Source organism: Schistocerca piceifrons, chromosome 8 (assembly GCF_021461385.2).
Source record: "Schistocerca piceifrons isolate TAMUIC-IGC-003096 chromosome 8, iqSchPice1.1, whole genome shotgun sequence".
NCBI classification, from domain to species: Eukaryota; Metazoa; Arthropoda; class Insecta; order Orthoptera; family Acrididae; genus Schistocerca; species Schistocerca piceifrons.
In genome coordinates this window covers 292,254,239-292,275,911 of record NC_060145.1, presented here as the reverse complement: position 1 = coordinate 292,275,911, position 21,673 = coordinate 292,254,239, and the positions used below count along the sequence as shown (strand labels likewise).

The following is a 21,673-nucleotide window of genomic DNA, read 5'->3' as shown; positions in this document are numbered from 1 at the left end:
AGCATTTCGTCTTACAATATGACACATCATGTTTAGTGTAACTACCTTTTGAGGTCAAACATTTAAAAATTAGCAAATTCTTAATTTTATTAGAAATGGTGCTTATAGATTGTATTATCACTACATCACACTACCTACAAATTTTGAATCTGAATCACTGAACTTGTCCTGCGCAAATATACATTTTATCTGATTTTGTCTTTTAAGTACAACATCATACACTGATCTTACCTTTAGTCTAGCTCATGTTCTCCTTGTCTTATATCAGTCATACAGATCTCCATACAGTAGTGTATAAAGTAAAACCTTTTCTCAAGACACTAATGTGAAATTTGAATTAGAAATCCTCATTATCTTCTGATGATATGTCAAGGTCCAGATGCAATAAATAATTCATTCAAAAAGTATAGTTAGCTGTTGCTTTTTCTCCAATGATATTTACTATGAGTTCCATTTCTCTTTCATGTCCCTTGCCATCTCTGACAGAATTATAATGTCATCAACAAATCTCAAAGTTTTTATTTCCATTTCTAAATTTCTCCTTGGTTTCCTACACAGCTTGCTCAATGGATAGATTGAATGACACTGGGTTTAAGTTACACCCTTGCCTCACTCCCTTCTCAATAACTGCTTCCCTTAGAGTCCTACAACTGTGGTCTGGTTTCCGGACAAATTGTGGATAACATTTTGCTCCCTCTATTTTATCCCTGTTACTCTCAGAATTTCAAATAATGTTGTGGTATCCTATGACTACATTATCAGTGAGTACAATTGGAATAACTTGTACAAATACCTCACTGTAACAATGTGTTTGGATATGGAATGGAATGATCGCATACACTTAGTAATAGGTATGGTGTGTGACAGACTTTAGTTAATCCATATTACAGATAAAATACAAGATGTATTTTTGTTGTATATATTCTACTGTTGTCTAATATCCAGCTTGCTAGTCTAATCATAACAAATTACGTTTCATTTTTCAGGGTGCCGCGTGCAGTCTGCAAGCAGCTGGCTAAGAGCCTAGATCCTCCAAATGCAAGGGGAAATGACTGGCGTATGCTTGCTCGACAACTGGGCGTTGACAGGTAGCTTGTCCTTTTCATTTCTTTGTATAAGAATTAATCATAATCATGGTAGTATTCTTAATGCAAAAGGTAATCAGTTTTGAATAAACATTAAAACATAAAGCAGAAAATTAGAACTCATCCTATACATCAATAGAAGAGTGAAAGTTGCAATGCAAAGAGTTACATAGTACAAAAAGTGAAACTACTGTTTTTAATAATAATCCCTCAGTGACTTCATTTAAAAAATATAAAAATACAAGTCAAGGGAATTATATACTCACTAATCAATATACAGAAGTGTAAAAACTTTTTGGCTCTAAGGTAACAGATGTAAAGAAGTGTATGAGGTTGTGAACACAAATACTGTGTAAAATAAAAATAAGAAATCATTTAAGAGGTACTAACTTGTATCAGAGTAGACAACAAATGTGTAATAGATATTGATAAGCAACACTGAAGTACATTTACTTGTTTACTAGAGATGTTTAATGTAATGTTCTGCCTGTTATAGAACATTCTTCTGCCCTGTAGTGCAGAGACTGTATCCGACAAACATATCTTAATCTACGGCACATTACCTGACAGACATCTCATCATTGGAATTGAAAGCAATGAAGAAAATCCAGTTGCTCATAAATGTGTAGATGGGCTTTGCTTTGGTTCCCATATAGAGTCTGTACAGCGTGGAGCTATAATGTGCAGAGTGCATAGTTTCTTGCACAGCATGGAAATACAATGTGTAGAGTGCATAGTAACTTATGTCAAATGCTAAAACAATATGACATAGGTCTACTAAGTGCAGTGAAAAAAATAATAATAGCATGATGAAGGAATCTATGAAAGAACAGAATGAAAACTCTTTCATGTAAATAAAATAATGGAAATACTGGGAAAATGTTGCTTAGAAAAACTGCAGCTATTACTTAACAAACTATAACAAAAAAGTGATGTCAGACACATACTAAAATACTAAGAGCAAAAGAAAATTATGCATACTGAGGAGTGTGAGTGGGATAAACAAGTCAGAAAATTTTACCAAATTAATGATTTACAATAAAGGTATATTGACACTGGAAACCTATACAGACAGTTGCCATTCTATCAAAATACTGGAGGCAATATCTGTCATGAAAACTATGCTAATACCTTTGTGATTTCTCTACCACAGGCTCCTTGACAAGAGGAATAAGGTTCTTGTTTCTATTCATGTTTTTAACTATTTGTATGTCACACACTCAAGACAGAATATGGAATTGAAGCCAGAGCAAAGTTAATTAAATAAATGGAAAGCTGTCATGTACATTTTAATCTACTGCAATTAATTGATCTTTTGCTCAATGTAAAAGTTTGATCTTGCCTGACTGAGCTCAAAAACTGGGCCAGTTTCGCAACATTTAACATAATGTCAGCAAATCATTTTTAGGTGACACATATGCTATGTGTAGTGCTTGTGTTTTGTATGAAAGGCTCTCACTGTAAATAATATTTCAGGGGCAAGTGAATGCTTATGGAAGTTCATAGTATATCTTTTGAAGCTTGGTATCATACGGTCATATCCACATGTGTGAAACCTTTAAGTGCTGAATGCTCGTGGGAAAAGGGCTGATCAGGACGTATTCACAAGAAAGCAAAGTAAATTTACTTGGCATATTATCACAATCATAATGAATAGTTACTTACCTTTCATGTAAGTATTTCTGAGGTGTGTCACTTTGTGACATTGCTATAACAGAAAGATGCAAGATGGCCAGTGTGATGAGACCACACATGCAGTGGTTTGTTACTTGCATTTGAAAGGGAAGTTGGTGAAGAAAATTTACAATTAAATTATTTTTGTGTATGAGACTGTGAAAAATGTGGATAAGATAGTTTCATTATGGTCATCTTGAAAACCCATCAAGAAGAGTCAGTTCATTTCTGATAGAGGAACAAATGATTGTCAAAATTTGGAAACTTTTCTGTTGCCTGAATGGAGGAAATTTGGATCTTATGATGTATTTGTATGACACATATTCCTCATGATGGTTAATTTCCTTTTGCTCTTTGTATTTTAGTACATTTTCTCTTTGTTAGCCTCCAAACAACTATCAGAGAATTTGTCACTAGAATCATTGAACAACAATCTGCACAATTTACTGCATGTGATGAAAATACCAGCCCAATGGATCTCTAATTTGTTATGCCCATTCAAAGGGAGCAGTGCATGACATCTGCAGCAGAAAAAATGTTGGTTTCACCATTATCAAGCAGAAATGAAGAAAGAGCAAATATTAGAAACACACAAATTCCCTCCTCCCCACAAGTAAAACATCCTTTGGAAGAATTGTACTGTTTGTGTTTTGAGATCATTACTGGGGAAAACGTATAAACATAGAGGAATTTTATGTAGAGAAGGACTAACAAATGTGCAAAGTTGAGTTTTATACCATCATTCCCGTACCCACTCCCACTTCTCCATCCAAAGATACTATGTACTTTACAGACCGCCATTGTTTATTCCAGTATAATAAAAATCTCTGCCTCTATTCCTCAGACTTGGCAAAGATGTGTTGTAAGTTTATTCAAGGTGCTGATGTACTGCATAATATAGATTGTTTAGCCCCCTTCAAAAATCCAATGAGTTCAAATCTTCCTGATCCTAAAAGATACTTTCTGTCATATTTCTTATAGATTTCTAGGTTAGTGAAATTATGCACAGTAATTCCAGTGATTGCCTTTCTGGTTTAAAATTCAGTGGAAACAGCTTGTATGCCACCCACCATCATATGAGATGGTACCCAAAAGAAACAGAACTGATTTTTTGGTGGGCAGAGCTTTTTTAGTACTGCATTTTGCCACTAGAAGTGCATAGGGTGAACACTGCAGAGTCAGTAAGCTGACAACCTTCACTCAGGAAGGTCAGCACTAGTTTCGGCAGAGTTTATAGTAATTGTCATTTTTGCAGTGGCTGGTTTCATGAACAGCGTTTGACAGAGAAATTCTGCTTTTACTTAGAAAAAGTGGAACAGACACTCCTGAAATGTTAAAAACAGCATAAAAGGATGATGTTATGGAGAAAACTTAAGTGTTTGAGTGGTTTTATTGTTTCAAAAATGATGAAATGTCAATTACTGGAAACCTCATTTTGGTCATCCTTTCTTGGTCCAAACACATGAAAATGTTGAAAGCATTCATGCAAACATCAACAGAGATTGGCAGTGGACTACTGAAGAAATTTTGGAGCTGTCAGGGGTGAGATGGAGTTCAGTGCAAAATTTTGACAAAAGATTTGGGAATGACAAGATAGGGCACCAAATTCGTGACATGACTGCTGACTGTTGAGCAAAAACAAGGTCACATTGAAACATGCTGTGCCTGGAAAGAACAGCCCCAAAATGATCCAAACTTTTTCAGAAATCATCACAGGTGATGAAACTTGATGCTGTGATTACAATCCTGAATAAAAGCAACAATCAAGCCAGTGAAGACATTTCAAGACGCCTCATCCAAACAAAGCTTGTCAAGTGAAATCAAACATTAAAATAATGCTGATATTCCCCACATCCCCTCCCTGGGGGTCAGATATTTAACCAAGCTTTCTACATGGAAATTTTGGAAAGCCTGAGCAATAGTGTGTGGTGGAAGCAGCCTGATTTGTGGCAGTCAGGTGACTGGTTTTTCTATCATGACGATGCCCCTGCTCACACAGCCCTGTCCCCATGACAGTTCTTGACAAAAAATGATATACCCCCTGTTCCTCACTCCCCCATACTCACCCAACCATGTCCCATATACCTTTTTTTGTTTCCTGGAATGAAAAAAGCATTTTGCTGATGTTTCTGAGGTGAAGGAAAAAATTACAGGGGCACTGTCAAGTATCAAAAATATGAATTTAACCAATGTTTCGAAAAATGGAATAAAGCATTAGACAAGTGTATTAGTGCATGTGGAGGATACTTTAAAAGGGGTTGAAGGTTTGTGCTTAAAATGTGAACAAACACATTAAAAAATAAAATAATATCTGCATGAGACCAGTAAAGTCTCTGAAATTGTGTCATTTCATTTGCCGTTAAAAGAAAATAGTTTGGTTTCTTTTGGGTACCCTATTGTATGTCTGAAAAGGATTATTCTCCTGCTTTGAAGCGACATGAAAAGTATGTACTTACGGTTTCCCTTAGCTCTTTCTTCAGGTTGATCAGCATTCCCAGCACTCAACAATGCAAATCTTTAAGTTGCCCCATTTTATCATTAATGATAATCTGATTGTCTTTAGAAACTGAAAGCTAGTGATACACTTGGTCAACTGATACCTGGTGATAAGCATCACTGAATCTATGGTGCAGTAACTGCAGCACAAAATCAGCTGCTATGCTTTCAATCTGCCAATGGCTTTCACCCACTAGCTTCCTCACGGATACAAATGCTGAAATTTTGCCATTTTGCTGTCCAATGTAGGATCCTCTAAAACAATGCTCATTCTATCATGAATGTGAATACTGGTTCCATCTTCGGTAATGAGAAATTCTACAACAGCCTTTCATCTGATGTGCACAATATAAGCCATTTTCTCAAGTGGTAAAACTATTGCTGCAATATGCGGATATTTTCAAAGGGTATAGAACATTGGAATACCAGTGTAAAAAATCAGGTTTGTTACATTACTACAAAACCTGAGCAGATGGAAAATATAAAGCATTACTTTAGTCCTGTCCTTCTTTTTGCAACTCTTGTTACATTGTGAATGATGATCTAGACTACAACTGGTGGCACACCTGGCCAACAGCCTGAGGCTGTGCATATGCAGGGTGATTCCAGGATAGTGTTATAAAACCTTCAGGGATGATGGAAAAGGGTAATTGTATCAATTTGAGATAAGGAACCATATTCCAGAAATGACAAGACAATAGTTATAAGCAAAAATTGTTCTGATGCCTCTGACAATTGACCTCTTCTACTGCAAGCTCTTTGCTTTCCATATTTTGGGAGGATGTAGTAGGGACCAAAAAAAAAGAAAAAATGTGTACTAAATATGGGCTCTAAAATGCATTACCTTATGAGCTATGAGCACTTGTTCCCTAGAAGAGATGAAGAAGTGCTCATAGCTTTAAGGTATGCTTCTTAAAGGTCATGTTTGCTGGACATTTGTTTCTTGTCATGTTCATCTCAGTAATTTCTGGACCACAGTCCTCTACCTTAAATTGATACATTTACCCTTCTCCATTGTCCCAGAAAGTTTGTAAAATTATCATAGAATCACCCTGTTTATTGATCTGTTTCATGGCAGTTATATTAGTCACTAGTTTGCTAGAGACAGAAACAGACTCAATCTTTTGCCACTGCAGCTAATAAAGAAGGGACAGAAACAGATCTAAATATGTGTTGTTACATAAACACTGTAGTGAAGTGTAACATATTAGGTTCTTTCAACGTATTGCTCAAATACTGGTTGTATAAACCATAAATTATTTGAGATTTACCTTTACTTGAAATTTGTTTCATAAGCAACAAGAACCATACTAACAAGAAAACAACTTATTTATCAGTGAAAAGCTGCATGGAGTCCTTGGAATGTTTTTTTATCATTTTTTGCATGTCCTAGATATATGAACTCACTTTTAATAAATGAAAATGAAATTATTTGAGTATGTGTTCAGCATTCCATGGAAGCCTGATCAATTTCTTTTCTTTTTAAAGGTACATCAACTATTTTGCAACTAAAGCTAGCCCCACAGAGCACATTCTGGATTTATGGGAAGCAAGGCACAGGGAACCTTCTGCTGTTCCTGATCTGCTCAATGTGCTGCGGCTGATGGGGCGCTCTGATGCTGCAGCTCTCCTTGAACGAGAACTCGGTGCTTGGATCTAAAAGCTTAGAGACACAGACACATTAATTGCTTTTGGCACTTTCTACAGACACTGCAGTACTCTTGTGGTACTGATAACTGAAGGTACCAATAAGCTAAGACATGAGGTTCTGCTTCCTGCCATAGAGACTGAATATTTCACAGAAAACAGCTCCTTACTGGTGGGAGTAACTATTTGTGTAATACATTTTAAGACTGTTACGGTGCATACAGTGTTGTGGATGAAAGTGTGCTGGAAAAAGCTATTAAACAATTATAACTTCTTTAGTTACAGAGTACATTCTGAAATCAGAGATTTAGGAATCCATATGTAGTGTCGTATGTGTAAAAGCTCATTGAAATTAACAGAAAGTAGTTTGAATCAAGAACATTTGGAATCTGTAAGTTATATTGTGTATTTTTTGAGTCACTACAGTACTGATGTTATATGGATTATGACTACTGTGTATTACGTAACACTACCTGTGGGTTCAAAACAATAGGTCATATTACAATAAGCATAAATATGTATTGCATTTTTATACTGTATGAGTAATGAAGACAATGTAGTTCATCTTGAGTTATAAATACAACACAGCTGATACTGAAAGAAATGTGCCTTACATTAATGTAATTTTTGCAGATACATTCAGAATTTTTTTAATGCTCATATTTCCAGTTTTATTTCATAAACAGCAGTTGGCAGAGGGTGACAGGATTTGAATTATTTTTAAAAACATCTACAGGATTGTCAAACTCATAGTGCATCCACTAAGTACAAAAATAGCGCTTATTTGTCCACAGATGAAGCTTCATTAGCCATCAGCTCCAGTATATAGTAGTTCTGGGACCAAAATAAGTATATTTTATATTTATTTTCAAAGTTTTGCCCAGAAAATCAAAATAATGTACACAATGTGAGGAAACTGGGTAATGTTACAAGATTTTGTAAACCAGTGGATATTATATGGAAATTATATCAGAAAGTAATGTTACGTTTGGACTGTCTTGAAAATGAAGCTGTTTCCACTTTTAGGATAAATACATGTAACACTTTCATTTGTTATTTTTTTGTAGATATAACTATGCATATATAGCTTTCACATTGCTTCTGGAAAACAAAATTTAATCATCCTGGATTTATACCAGCTGCATTGCAGACATGTAGATCTCAACTAAATTTTGTAAATCAGATAGTGTCTTCTGAGGTTTAAACATCTTTGCTGTGTGAATATCTCATGAAAGTTTCTGTTTTCAGTCAGGCAACATTAACAGTGCAGTACTGAATATATAACAAATGAAATCCTGGGATGCTACCTATTTTACCACTTTAGAATCAACTGTTGTCATCCTGCAGCCAATATTTACAAATAAAATCAATACTTGTAAGCATTTGTGTGTGGAATAGCTCTAAATATCTTCTGATGTGTTACAGTCTCCAAAACCTCGTTCGTGGATAGAAAACAACTAAAGAAAAATGTTTTTCACAGCCTACTTACATAATCTACAGTTTTACCTTCTTACTACATTTGTGCTTCTAATATTCTGGATAAGCTGCAATGATTATAGAATTTTGTGTTGTCCCCTGCACCCTCAATAGGCATATTGCTGTTATGTTTGTAAATTATTTCTTAATTGGAAACATGTTTATTAGATGTCATGAATTTTGATTTTAAAGAAAAAAGAGTTTCCCATGCCTATGAATGTGGCAAAATTTGTTAGTCAGACATGCTATGACTAACGAAGATTCGTACAAAATTTAGTGTATCTCTCCATTTCCTTCATTTCAGTTACATGTTTGACTCACTTCTGATCCATGAGTCATTCTATGGTGATTGTTAAATACTTAAATTATAAAATATAACTATAGAAATTCTGCAGTTTTACAAATCAGCTGTGATGCTGTAAAGTGTTAGCGATTATACATTTAAATGACTGGTTGACGTACACTTGGAGGAATAGGGACCTATTGTAATAGTAAACTGACTTTATTATTTTTTGTACAGTGAGATGATTTTCTCTGTAGTGGGACTAAAACAATTACTCAGAACTGCTGCATCTAATCAATTCAATGTTGCTCAATTTTGTCACTATCTTCTGAAGTATGCTTCTGCATATTTACTTCTTGTATTGGGGTAACATGTCATTCAGCACAGGGCAGCAGAACTACCCTCTCAACCCCTGTTAGGTACATCACTTTAAAATTTAAAGTCGGTGTCATGGGTACCATCACACCCTATGTTTGGTTTCTTTTTGTTAAGTAGCTAAAGGATTACAAAACAATAAGGGAAATGTTGTGGCGCAATTACATTTCTCTTTTGTACCTATTCATTTATTGTGTTGGTAAAATAAGAACACAGAAGACTGTTAATGACAATGGAACTCCTTTATTTGTTCCAAGAGAAAGAACAAGTCTCCCCTTGTATTGAATAACATGTTCCCAAATCTTGTTTCATGTTGGCATTTTCCTTAATGGTAATTTGAAGATGAGGTTCTTTGAAAAGAGAAGTACAAACTAAAAATGCTTGTCTTATCTGCAGCTCTGTCTGGTTCTGTATCATTCAGGAAGCTCAGAAACTACTGCTCAGAAATAAAACAATATTATGTACTCTAATTGGTTTTAGAAGTGCATGATTTCTGTGACCATCACATACATTTAAAATCCATAACATATAATTTTGACTTGCACGTCTTTAAATAAACTGTCTCAAACTGGATGTGTGAAGATTCCAAAAGAAAGTATATGCCTAAATGTGTGGGCTGCTGTTGTTTTTGTGTAAGACATGGTAATGTGTGTATAGCTTATGTTTCTTTTGTTACTGCTTACTGTCACTTGTTAGGCCAGCACGCATGATGGACTGTTTGTTCTGCTGTTAAAATTCGTTTATATTTAGAGTTGTTTTATATTGTAACAAAGTCAATTAAAGATATAAACAGATAGAGTAAATATGTTTGTACAGAGTTTCTACATAAAGTCAGAACTATTTTGCTTGTATGTATGTACATTTTGTGTTTCTGTTAGATAATGAGAGAACTGTACTTTAGTTTAACCATAATAAAATAAAGCTATCATTAAAAATTCACGTTTTAAGTGTTCTAGCTATAAAGTCATATAATCTGAAGACCATAACATAATATCTTGTTTTGTATGTGTAAATGCTTTGCAGTGAGTTTTTGAACATTCAGATAAGATTTAATTGTGCCATAAACTATATTTATTTTTGAGACATGCATTCCAAGAAAGAATGCACAGTGCATGATGTTCCATTGAAATAACTGGAAATGGAACACAATCTCAACTGAAGGGCAGAGCTGTAAATAGTTGTGGTTTCCTGGACGTAATCACATGAACCCATTCATGAAACTAGTCATAAAGAGATGTGAAACATCCAAGTTTTAGCCAGCATCAGGTAGCAAATCTGAACTTGAAGGTACATGACAAATTTTTGTACTGGACTATGCTCCTACCCAGCAACTATTTCCCTGCCAATTAATCACAAAAGACATTAAATATGGTTTCACTCACAAGTAACAAAATATGCAGATGTTTAAACTTGACATAATGTGATGTACAGTTTTGTGTTTGACAAGGATTTGAACCCAGCACCTCATCACATTGTTCACACAGCATAGTCACACAATAGATACGAGAATTGAACTTTTTCACCAGCAGTGAGATGTTTGAACCTGAAATGAAGAGACAAATGAGTAATTTTTACTATACTCAGGATTCAAACCTGGTATCTATTGCCATTGTTTTCTGTCCACAAATGGATGTTAAATATGAGTTTCTTTCACCTGTAGCAAAATCTGCACATACTTGAACTAGACATAATGCAATGAAGATTTCTGTGCAGACTGGGAGTGGAACACTGCACATATCACCATTGCTCACTACATACAAAGAGACGTTGACTACTGAATTCTTTTTCACGAGTAGCTAGGAGTGCCATGTTTGAACTTGAAATGATGTGATAAGAAGTCCCTTGTCTGACTGGAAGTCAAAATCACCACCTGTCATTGATGTCAACAAAACATATATGGAGACGTTAACAATCAAAATTATTTTTCACAAGAGTCTGAGTATACACATGCTAGAAGTTGAAAAGATATGATGAAAATATTTGTGCCAGGCTAGGATTTGAATCCAGATGAAGATGTTTGTGACCCATTAGAAGAGTAGCAACTTACGTATGTAGCTTTTTCTGTGTGCATCTATAGTTTCATACTCAAATTTGTTGCATGTTTGCGTATTTAAGAGGTGCAGTCTCAGACTTTTGTAACTCTGAGATGTAGATTTACACCATCTGCAGCATGGTTGTCATTTGTATTGAACAATCACTGATCAGACAGTTCAGTTGGGCACTAGACTCTGTTCATGAACCACCAGAAAGTAGGTTATTTGTTTGTTTCTGCCAGCATCCAGTGAACTACAGTGGCGTACAAATTAGAAGGCAGCTGCATAATGCATTCTCTACAGAAAGAGATGAGAATTCACTGCGATGGCACCAGTGTGCTCTCTCTCTGTCATACCTCATACTCCAGTCATTGCCTACCGCAGTGCTGGAAATGCCGAAGTGAGCGCTACACTGGACTGTTCTTTCTGCTTCTGACTCTCCCTGTCAGAATTTATATGGTCAGAAAACTATGTCTGCATTTCTTGTTTTTTTTTTAGGCATGGACTCAGAAAACTGCCTGAGCATCATTGGACTATTTCAGATACTGTGACAGTGTGTAGCGTTGATTTATTTCTCTCATATTTTTATGTGTCATTCAATTAAATAACAAAAAACACTATAAATATGTATTATAATAATTACTTGAATTATACATGCTGTGAAAGTATGTAAGAGGGGGTAGTCACAGTTAACAAATTATTCAATGTTACAATTTCATCAACAAAATTATGTATTCAAAAAAAATAAAAATTGTGTCAACAGAAGTGGACAACTGAAGTCATTACCAATAGGGGATAAATAAGGGTACGAGGACAGGCAATGGGGCTCTATCAGTGTCATGAGGATCAAGGTCAAAACCACCCCTCCGGCTCTCCTTTCACTTCCCCTTGTCTAAGATTTTGGCACAATTCAAGACAGCTGGCATTTTATTAAACAATTATGGTGAAGCAGGAATGATTTTATAAAACAGTTAGGCATGTAATTACAAATAGCACAAATTTTATGACCTGTTTCATCAATTACCCTGAAGCAGGGATTTTTTTTTAGACTATTAGCAATCCACCTCAGCTTTGTATGGATAGAGCTAAGTATCTATGGCTGGACAACTTTCCTAATGTACTAGTAATTTTGTTCATGGGCCACTGCATGTAACTATTACTAAAATTCTAATGTGAGATCCAGTCACTTGGCAGTTGCCCAATTCCAATGCCAATATGGTGCAACCTGCTTTTTGTGTGTAACCTTTTCCTGCATTTAGAATGTAACATCACTACAAAGCACACTCTGCAATGTAACATTGGTAGGATCCACCCTCTGCAATGAAAGATTGCCATGAAACAACCTTCACCACATACCATTCATAACAAACATGCCACATATGATTGGTAAGAAGCACCCTCTGCCACACAACATTTGCACACAGCATCCCCTGTCACATAATATTAGTGCAAGGGACCCTTCACCACCAGACAGCAGCACCAATCTTTGTGAGGTATTGCTTTTCTAAGGAATTCAGCCATTCATCACCAGATGGCAATGGCATTGTTTTCACAGTAGTAGGGGACTTTGATTTATGTGGTTCAGCCAATTTAAACAAACATTATATATGCAAACATTGTGTGCAGGTCAGTCTATGTATTAGTGAAAACTGTGTCAGAATCCATTGACTAGCTCCTGAGATTACCCCTAACTCACAGGCAGAATCACAGCAGGGGACTTTAATTTACATATGTACAGCAAACAGGCATTTCACTAAACAATTGTGCTGTGGCGAAATTTTATTAGAAACAGTTATACTGGAGCAATTGTCTTCATCACACTGCTGTGCAAGTTGGGAGGCAACACAGAGGTTTACTGCACATTCTGTTCCCAGCTACAGGCCCTATGTAACCTCTCCACACCATGTTAGGTGATTGTATGCCACTATGTTGTGCCACACTCAGGCAAGGCAAAGCCACCAGCCAGGCATGAGAGTTGGGATATAGGAGGAGCTGCTGCTCACATCTGTCCAATCCACAGTTGGAAGATGAAATATACAGGGTGCCCAAGGAGAAGTCCTTAATCATTTCTGGGACACCGCTAATTTTTGTCCCTTTATTGCAGGTAATCTGAAAGATGTTGACCACAGAACAACAAATCAGCATTGTAAGGTGAAGACTCAACAGACTGCCCTTTGCTCAGATCAAATATAGTTTCATCAACATTATTATACCGAAGCCCCAATGTGAACAACCATTAAAAGTTTGATCAACAGTTTCCGGTGACTTGGGAACGCTTAAGCATTCTGGGCGGCTATCAATGTTGCAGGAAACTGTGGAGGCCATGTGATGGACTACGGAGGAGAGTCCAAAAACAGTGACACATTGTCTCAGCTGAGAACATGAAATCCCATAGTCCAGTCTTGCAAACCCTACACTTCATACTGAAGAAAAACGCCTATTTCTTTTAAAATTTAAACAATTTATGGTTATTTCACATTTTCACAATTAAAAATACTTTTTCAGCAGAACATCTCATTTATTTCTTTGTGTAGCATACATGCTGAGTTGCAGATAAGGAAAACAAAAAGACTGTCACAAAAAAAGCTTTCAGCCAGTGAGGCCTTCATCAAAAATAGACGACAGATGCTCAAACACACACTCACACAAAAGCAACTCACACATGACTGCAGGCTGGTAATTGAAGCTTCAGTTGCCAGAGACTGCAGTCATGTGTGTGTGAGTTATGTTTGTGTGAGTGTCTGTTTCTGTGTCTGTCATCTATTTTTGACAAAGGCCTTGCTGGCTGAAAGCTTTATTTGTGACAGTCTTTTTGTTGTACCTATCTCTGACTCAGCATCTCCGCTATATGGTGAGCAGCAACTTTCCATTTCATAATTTTGTTACATTCCATCCTGGATTTTCCATTATTTCTTTGTGTGTCTTGCATAAAGTTATTTTTCCTATTTTCTCTGATTGTAATTTATCTAACTGTGAACAATCATATTCTTCACTGTTGCATATGTTAGCTTCACAAACAATTGCCATTTAGCCCTTCCTACTTTCTGTTTCCCTTTGGCAAGAACAGTCCTGTCACAGTGCTTGGCACTGTGTAAAAGTCCATGTCTGGCATTTCCCATTCCGTTCCGTGCTTATTTTTATTGTTTAACTGCATAGCAATGTTTTGTGTTCAAAGTGTTTGCAGAGCTGATGATTTGTGGTGACATGATTTGTTGAATGAACTAGTCTCAATTCCACATTCATTTGGCATTGTTAATGAAATTTCTAGCTAGACACCTTGTAGCCTTAAAACATTTTTTCAAACATTCAGAGTTCATCTTTAATGTGTTTCAAAACATTTAAGCAAATTTCTGTGCAAGTGTCCCTTACATGGACAATCTTTCAATAAAAGAAACTGCACTAATCATGCTACAAAGTCCTGCCTATAAAGAGATGGGAGTCATTTCCACTAACATATATTGCAGTTACTTTATTCATGAGGGTGTGCATGACGTATCCAGGAAAATTTGGGAAAGAGTTGAGTCACTGCATGTCAATTTATCACTATCTACATTATACTCCGCAAGCCACCCAATGGTGTGTGGCGGAGGGCACTTTATGTGCCACTGTCATTACCTCCCTTTCCTGTTCCACTCGCGTATGGTTCACGGGAAGAACAACTGCCAGAAAGCCTCCGTGCGCGCTTGGATCTCTCTGATTTTACATTTGTGATCTCCCTCGGGAGGTATAAGTAGGGGGAAGCGATATATTCGACACCTCATCCAGAAACGCACCCTCTCGAAACCTGGACAGCAAGCCACACCGCGATGCAGAGTGCCTCTCTCGCAGAGACTGCCACTTGAGGTTGCTAAACATCTCCATAACGCTATCACACGTACCAAATAACCCTGTGATGAAACGTGCCGCTCTTCTTTGGATCTTCTCTATCCCCTCTGTCAACCCGACCTGGTACAGATCCCACACTGATGAGCAATACTCAAGTATAGGTTGAACGAGTGTTTTGTAAGCCACCTCCTTTGTTGATGGACTACATTTTCTAAGGACTCTCCCAATGAATCTCAACCTGGCACCCGCCTTACCAACAATTAATTTTATATGATCTTTCCATTTCAAATCGTTCCATACACATACTCCCAAATATTTTACAGAAGTAACCAGTATTTGTTCCGCTATCATATAATCATACAATAAAGGATCCGCATTTTGCTACAGTTTTCTAATGCTGCAACTTCTCTGCATACTACAGCATCATCCGCGAAAAGCCGCATGGAACTCCCGACACTATCTACTAGGTCATTTATATATATTGTGAAAAGCAATGCCCCCATAACACTCCCCTGTGGTATGCCAGAGGATACTTTAATGTCTTCAGATGTCTCTCCATTGAGAACAACATGCTGTGCTCTGTTTGCTAAAAACTCTTCAATCCAGCCACACAGCTGTTCTGGTATTCTGTAGGCTCTTACTTTGTTTATCAGGTGACAATGCGGAACTGTATCGAACGCCTTCCGGAAGTCAAGGAAAATGGCATCTACTTGGGAGCCTGTATCTAATATTTTCTGGGTCTCATGACCAAATAAAGCGAGTTGGGTCTCACACGATTGCTGTTTCCGGAATTCATGTTGATTCCTACAGAGTAGATTCAGGGTTTCCAGAAATAACATGATACACAAGCAAAAAACATGTTCTAAAATTCTACAACAGATCGATGTCAGAGATAGAGGCCTATAGTTTTGTGCATCTGCTCGATGACCCTTCTTGGTAACGGGAACTACCTGTGCTCTTTTCCAATCATTTGGAACCTTCCGTTCCTCTAGAGACTTGCAGTACACGACTGTTAGAAGGGGGCCAAGTTCTTTCGCGTACTCTGTGTAGAATCGAATTGGTATCCCGTCAGGTCCAGTGGACTTTCCTCTGTTGAGTGATTTCAGTTGCTTTTCTATTCCTTGGACACTTATTTCAATGTCAGCCATTTTTTTGTTTGTGCGAGGATTTAGAGAAGGAACTGCAGTGCGGTCTTCCTCACTATCTTTAGGAAAGCATTTGTAAAGAATCTCAGCTTATGAAATTGATGCTAAACATTGCACTGACATTTAGAAACATGATAACTCAAGGAAAAAGAAAATCAATATATCCAAAGAAGTGACTATTACTATAATGATGCTCTTGAAGCTTTTTGTTCTAAGCTTAATACTATTGCATCCATCATGAAAATAAAATTGTGGTAAAAAAAAGTGCAACACAGCATGTCTGAAATAGGTGTATTTATGTTGATCACTCACATCCAAATAGCTTTCAGCTACTTTTCAGTCACCCTCCAAAAAACACACGAACATTTCTTAACATTAGAGATTCTTTTAAGATTTCAGATGAGTGTAGTGATTAAGAAAACAAGCTTTTTTTAAAAAAAATGGGTTAATGCCTCTTACCTAATCAAAAATCCCAGGTGGCAGCTGTCCCTTTCATACTCTTCAACTATATTGCCTCAACTAGACTGGCTGCAACCACCCTTTCCTGCTTGGTTGACAGCTATCACCGCATTTGTCACCGTTTCCTCATGTCCGTCCTCATATATCTGCCACCACTGCCATCACTGTCAGAGTTGTTATCTGTTGCTGTTGTCATTGCCTCATACATTAATGCTGTCATCCCCTACCACCTCAGAGACATTTCATCACCACCCACTTCCTCATTTTCTACAAATCCACTACAGCCCACCATCATCATCCTCACAACTGTCCACACTGCTTAACATCATTCATGACTTCAGTAATCTATACTTTCCTACCTCCTGTTCTCACTGTCACTATGCAGGTCATGTCCTTTTGCCCACCACCCAGTGTCTGTCCTCCCCTACCCATGACGTCTGTCCCACCACAACCATAACTTATGCATGTCTTTCCCTTCTCAGTTCTCTTTGAGCAAAGAATCGCCACCAGATATCACTTTGACCATTGTCTCTCTCTCTCTCTCTCTCTCTCTCTCTCTCTCTCTCTCTCTCTCTCTCTCACACACACACACACACACACACACACACACACACACACACACACACACACACACACACGCGCATTACAATGCACCAAACAACAGTGGCAATGCCTGATGTCCAGAGCATCCCATCGACAAGCGGCAACATACCAATTGGTGCAAGCCATGTTGAAGAACCTGCACAACCTCCATGTAACCTTCAACAATGCCATATCCCACCACCTATCACCCAACAAACATTTTTCCCTCCAACAGTAACTAAAAAACCACCAAAACATGAAAACTGTTCCCAGTCCTACACTCCAAACCCCCTGAACAATACTGTGGTACATGGGCACAACTACAACATCCTCCCCTACTAATAACACCTGTGTCTTCTCCAGTTGAGGTCCCTTATAACATTACAAACAGCAGACATAATTCTTAATAGGGCATGTGATCACTGCAAATGGCAAATGCATGCTCTGAAGCATGTTCACACGCTAGCCACAAGATTGGTACACAGTTCTTGAGGTAGGCTGTTCCATTTCTCCACCAGTGCAGTCGACAACTGCTGGATGGTGGTTGGTGCATGTGGACATGCTGCAATAATTCTCCTCACATGTGCTGGATGGGATTTAAATCAGAGGAATGGGCAGACCAGGCCAATCACCAAATATCTTTTCAAGAGCTCCTTGATCTGTGCGCTTATGCAATTGCACATTGTCATCTAACAAAATGAAGTCAGGGTCAATTGCACCCCTGAAAAAAGGAGAAAAAGGGAAGAAGCACAGTGTCAAAATAACATTGACTGGTGAGTTACAGTGTTACCTTGCAACATATGACTCTTGACACTACAACAGCTGAACCACCAAAATGATGATGTTTGACAAAGCTGGCAATAGGCAGAAACATATAATTCACCCAGGAACACCATCAAACATTATCATTTTGGTGATCCAAGTGTTACAATGTAAAAGGCATGGGTGCAACTTCAACATCATCTCCTGCCATTAACACCATAGCACTCCTGTCATATGCATACAGCTGACATGTGCCTCAACCTTTTATGCAATTTCATTTTTCAATTTGTACCAATGACATTTCTGCAAGTACTCCAATGTACAACCATTTTCCTTGTATGACCACTTTCTTCTAATGCTGTCTACTGTTTTGGGGCTATGTGTTACAATTTTGCTGATTTACTCCCAATATTCTGAAATGCCCTGTTTTCTAGATAATCATCCAAAAACACACGTAAATACACATCCCGAGATTACATGACATCAAAAAAAGATGGATCAGGTCATCTGCTTCATCTTGCTATGCCAGTGTCTGGCAGCATCTAAAATGGGTGCTGAAACTCTTTGAGTATATGTATTATGCTTAACAACACCTCACTTAATTACAAAAATTATTGGAGCAGAGTGTATGGGCAAATTTGCTATACTCCTAGTGATGTGTAATCTATATTATGAGTGTATCCAGACAACATGATCAGAGATGCAGCATATCCCTCATAATAGTAACCAGGTATATTTTCTCCGGTTTTTTTGGTGGACTTTTTTTCAATTTGTAGCTGCAGTCACTAGAAACAAATACTGCTCATCACGTCTTTAGTGTGATGCCCATTGTCAGTGGAAAGTGTTGGTTTGTTTTCAATTACAAAAAGGTGATTTTAAAGTAGAATTTTATGTGGTCATTCAATAGAGCAGCCTTAAATTAGAAACTAGTGTAGTTTGACATTTGATTACTCAGTAGGTCTTATCAGGGACATTAAAAACATGAAGAATACCCACTACTCAACAGCATAAGAAATGGGAGTTTGAGGTAGATGGTGCTATAATTCGTTTATTGCCACCTCTGTAAATTTCACATAGAGGCTGTAGGAATAAGGTAAGAGAGATTAGAACACAATCAGACATTCTCTATGAATTTGCCCAATATGCATATAGGGCATAAAAAGCCACTAAAATCTGTACCAAACGCCATCCACCACATACCTGTGGTATATATGTAGGCTGTAAATGGAAAACTCTGAAGCCTGCATACCTTAACAATATTACACACTAACAGTGAGATATGTGTGGGAATGCTAGCATGAGTAACACCTCTGACCAGAGAACACACATGGCTTTGTGCAATATCTGGGTGGACTCCAAAGAAGTCACTTCGGGTTGCAACCCTGTACCGTGGGACATCTTGTATGTGATTAAAAATTTTTGAAGGTAATTAGCTACAGCTGTGAGATATTTATAGAAAAGCATTTTTCTTGCCATTGGCTGTATATATTATATTTATTCTTGGACAGTTTTTGTCATTTCAACTATCATCAATTGGAAGACTAAACAAAAGGAAAAAAACCATATGTAATACATGCAGACCAAAAAATCAAAATATAAATCTTGTAACTCTGAACATCAACATCATATACAGTACTCACAGAATCATATCTGTTGGTTTTAAAATCCATATTTCTCACTTTTGGATACCTACTGTAACAAAATGTGGAATGCAACATAACCAGATTTTGAAAATACCTTGAAAAACTTAGGTAAATTGCATATACTCTCCTGATGGTTAGCAGGTATCTGCCATCTCAAACCAGTGTAGCCTTAGAAGACAAAAAAGCCTAAAATCCACGAGTAAAAACATAAGATGATCTCTAACACAGTTGTTGGTGAAGTCAAATGGAACACTAGTTAACTGGACTAATTACTATCAAAAAACAACTATCTATAAGTGTAGCATAAGGAAAACAAAGGTCAAACAACTCTCCTCCTCCTCCACAAAGGAATAACTGACCTATATGAAAGAACAGACACCATATATATATATATATATGTATAATTAAGGTGAAGGTGGCCAATGATCTCTTCCGCAAGGGTACACAGCAGGCTCGACCTCTTACAGAAAGTGGCAAAATGTCACAAGTAATGAGGCTAATGGGCAGGGGCACTACATTTGTAGCGCATGGATAAGTTGAGAATTTGGGTCTAATGGAAGATGTGCAAGAGCAGTCCATGCAGTTGCAATGACCACTATGTCTGGATGTGGTCAGTCAGCCTTCAGCAAAGCAGTGGTTTGTTTGGAATTTACATTCCTGCCAAACGTGTGTGCAGGAGATATTTACACTAAGTGTGTAGTTGTGTGCCATGGTATTACATAGAATGAATCATGGCCTTGTTGTTCTACAAATCTACACTGAAATTTAGTTTTGTTAATGAATATGCTTGACCGAATGCTTTTGAGATAGAACGTTATTTATGGGATGACATAAAAGTCGAACCTGACATTCTAGTGGGAATATACGTATCCATAGTCAGCAGTGTGGTCTATGTCAGCCTCATTAATGAAGTGGCTCAAGACAAACTCCTAGTCCAACACTGACAAAGACTTCATTTCTGTCATTTAGACAGGAATGTTGGAGTAGTTGCAGTTGAACACGTAAGTGTGGGACCATGAACAATCCATGTCTTTGAGCTTCCATTCGAAGTGCCAGAAGAACTGGTGATAGACGTATCGTGTCCTTACGGAACAGTTCTATCTCACATGGCTGAAAAATGAGCGAGTTTAAAATGTATCCTGTTCTCAGTGACATCACACAAGTGCCGATCGAACCACAAAAACATGTTCCATCATGCCTATACATCGCTGATTGTAGGGCAGTTGTCATCTATGACAGACAATCATTAATGTGCTCTGGGTGTGGGGAGGAGGGTCATGTACATTCTGAGTGTACCCAATGAATGTTGTTACAGCTGCCATGGGATGATCCACCAATCAAACTGCATCTGACTAAGCTCCCAATGACCTATGTCATGGCATTACACGATGAGGTAGGACACGCAACAGAAACGTACCTGAACATACAGCTAGAGGTAGATCACAGTGAACCACGGAAGGACGACAGTGGACTGGACCACCTACCACACTTGCAGGATGCCCTTCAGATGTGGCACTTATGGACATTGATAATTTGACAGTGCACAATTCTGAAGTCCTCCATGAACATCAAGAGGCCATGCTGACCTCTGGTCCCAAGGCTCAGCCACAGAAGCAGCAATCACCAAAATGCTGGAAGAAGTGCTGCCTCATGGTGGAGAATGAACAGTCAGATCCAGAAGGCAATGCTGAGGCATTTCTGGTTATAGAGCAGATGACCATAGATACAGAAGAACTGCCATGCAGGAATGCCCAGCGGGACAGCAACACAACCTTCCCGTGACGATGCTCCAGAGACAAAGGAGGAGTCTGATCAATGGCAACAGGATACTGGAGGGACTAGGGCACACAACAACAATGGGATGCTGGGGGCTGGTCACAGGTCCCACCTCAGTGGGGAACAGATTATGCTGGAGGAGCAACACCCCAGGGTGTCTACGTGGACAAGAAAAAAAAATTCCCGGATTTTTCCCGGATTTCCCGGTTAAAAACACAATTTCTCCCGGATGAAATTACGTATAAAGCGGGTGAAAATATATCCGTGTTAAGTAACAGTATACTTTCCCTCGGAGCTGTATAACCTATCAGTCCTTTGAATCGTAAAGGTCTTATACCGGCGGAGGACGTCCCAGCACTTTAGGAAACGAAATCCAGGAAGAACAATGCGTTTGGAAAGTTGTTTGACGCGA

The 21,673-nt window shown here is 37.9% G+C and overlaps 1 protein-coding gene across 1 annotated transcript in view; it reads left to right on the top strand.

Moving 5' to 3' along the window:
• The window catches only part of LOC124712282 (netrin receptor UNC5C), an 82,816-nt gene extending 61,549 nt beyond the window's left edge, over nucleotides 1-21,267 (top strand). The window contains exons 11-13 of the mRNA XM_047242576.1: nucleotides 987-1,088; nucleotides 6,744-6,901; nucleotides 21,026-21,267. Of these exons, the coding sequence (XP_047098532.1) occupies nucleotides 987-1,088; nucleotides 6,744-6,901; nucleotides 21,026-21,267 (502 nt within the window). The remainder of the gene's footprint in view (nucleotides 1-986; nucleotides 1,089-6,743; nucleotides 6,902-21,025) is intronic.
• Nucleotides 21,268-21,673: the final 406 nt, after the last annotated feature.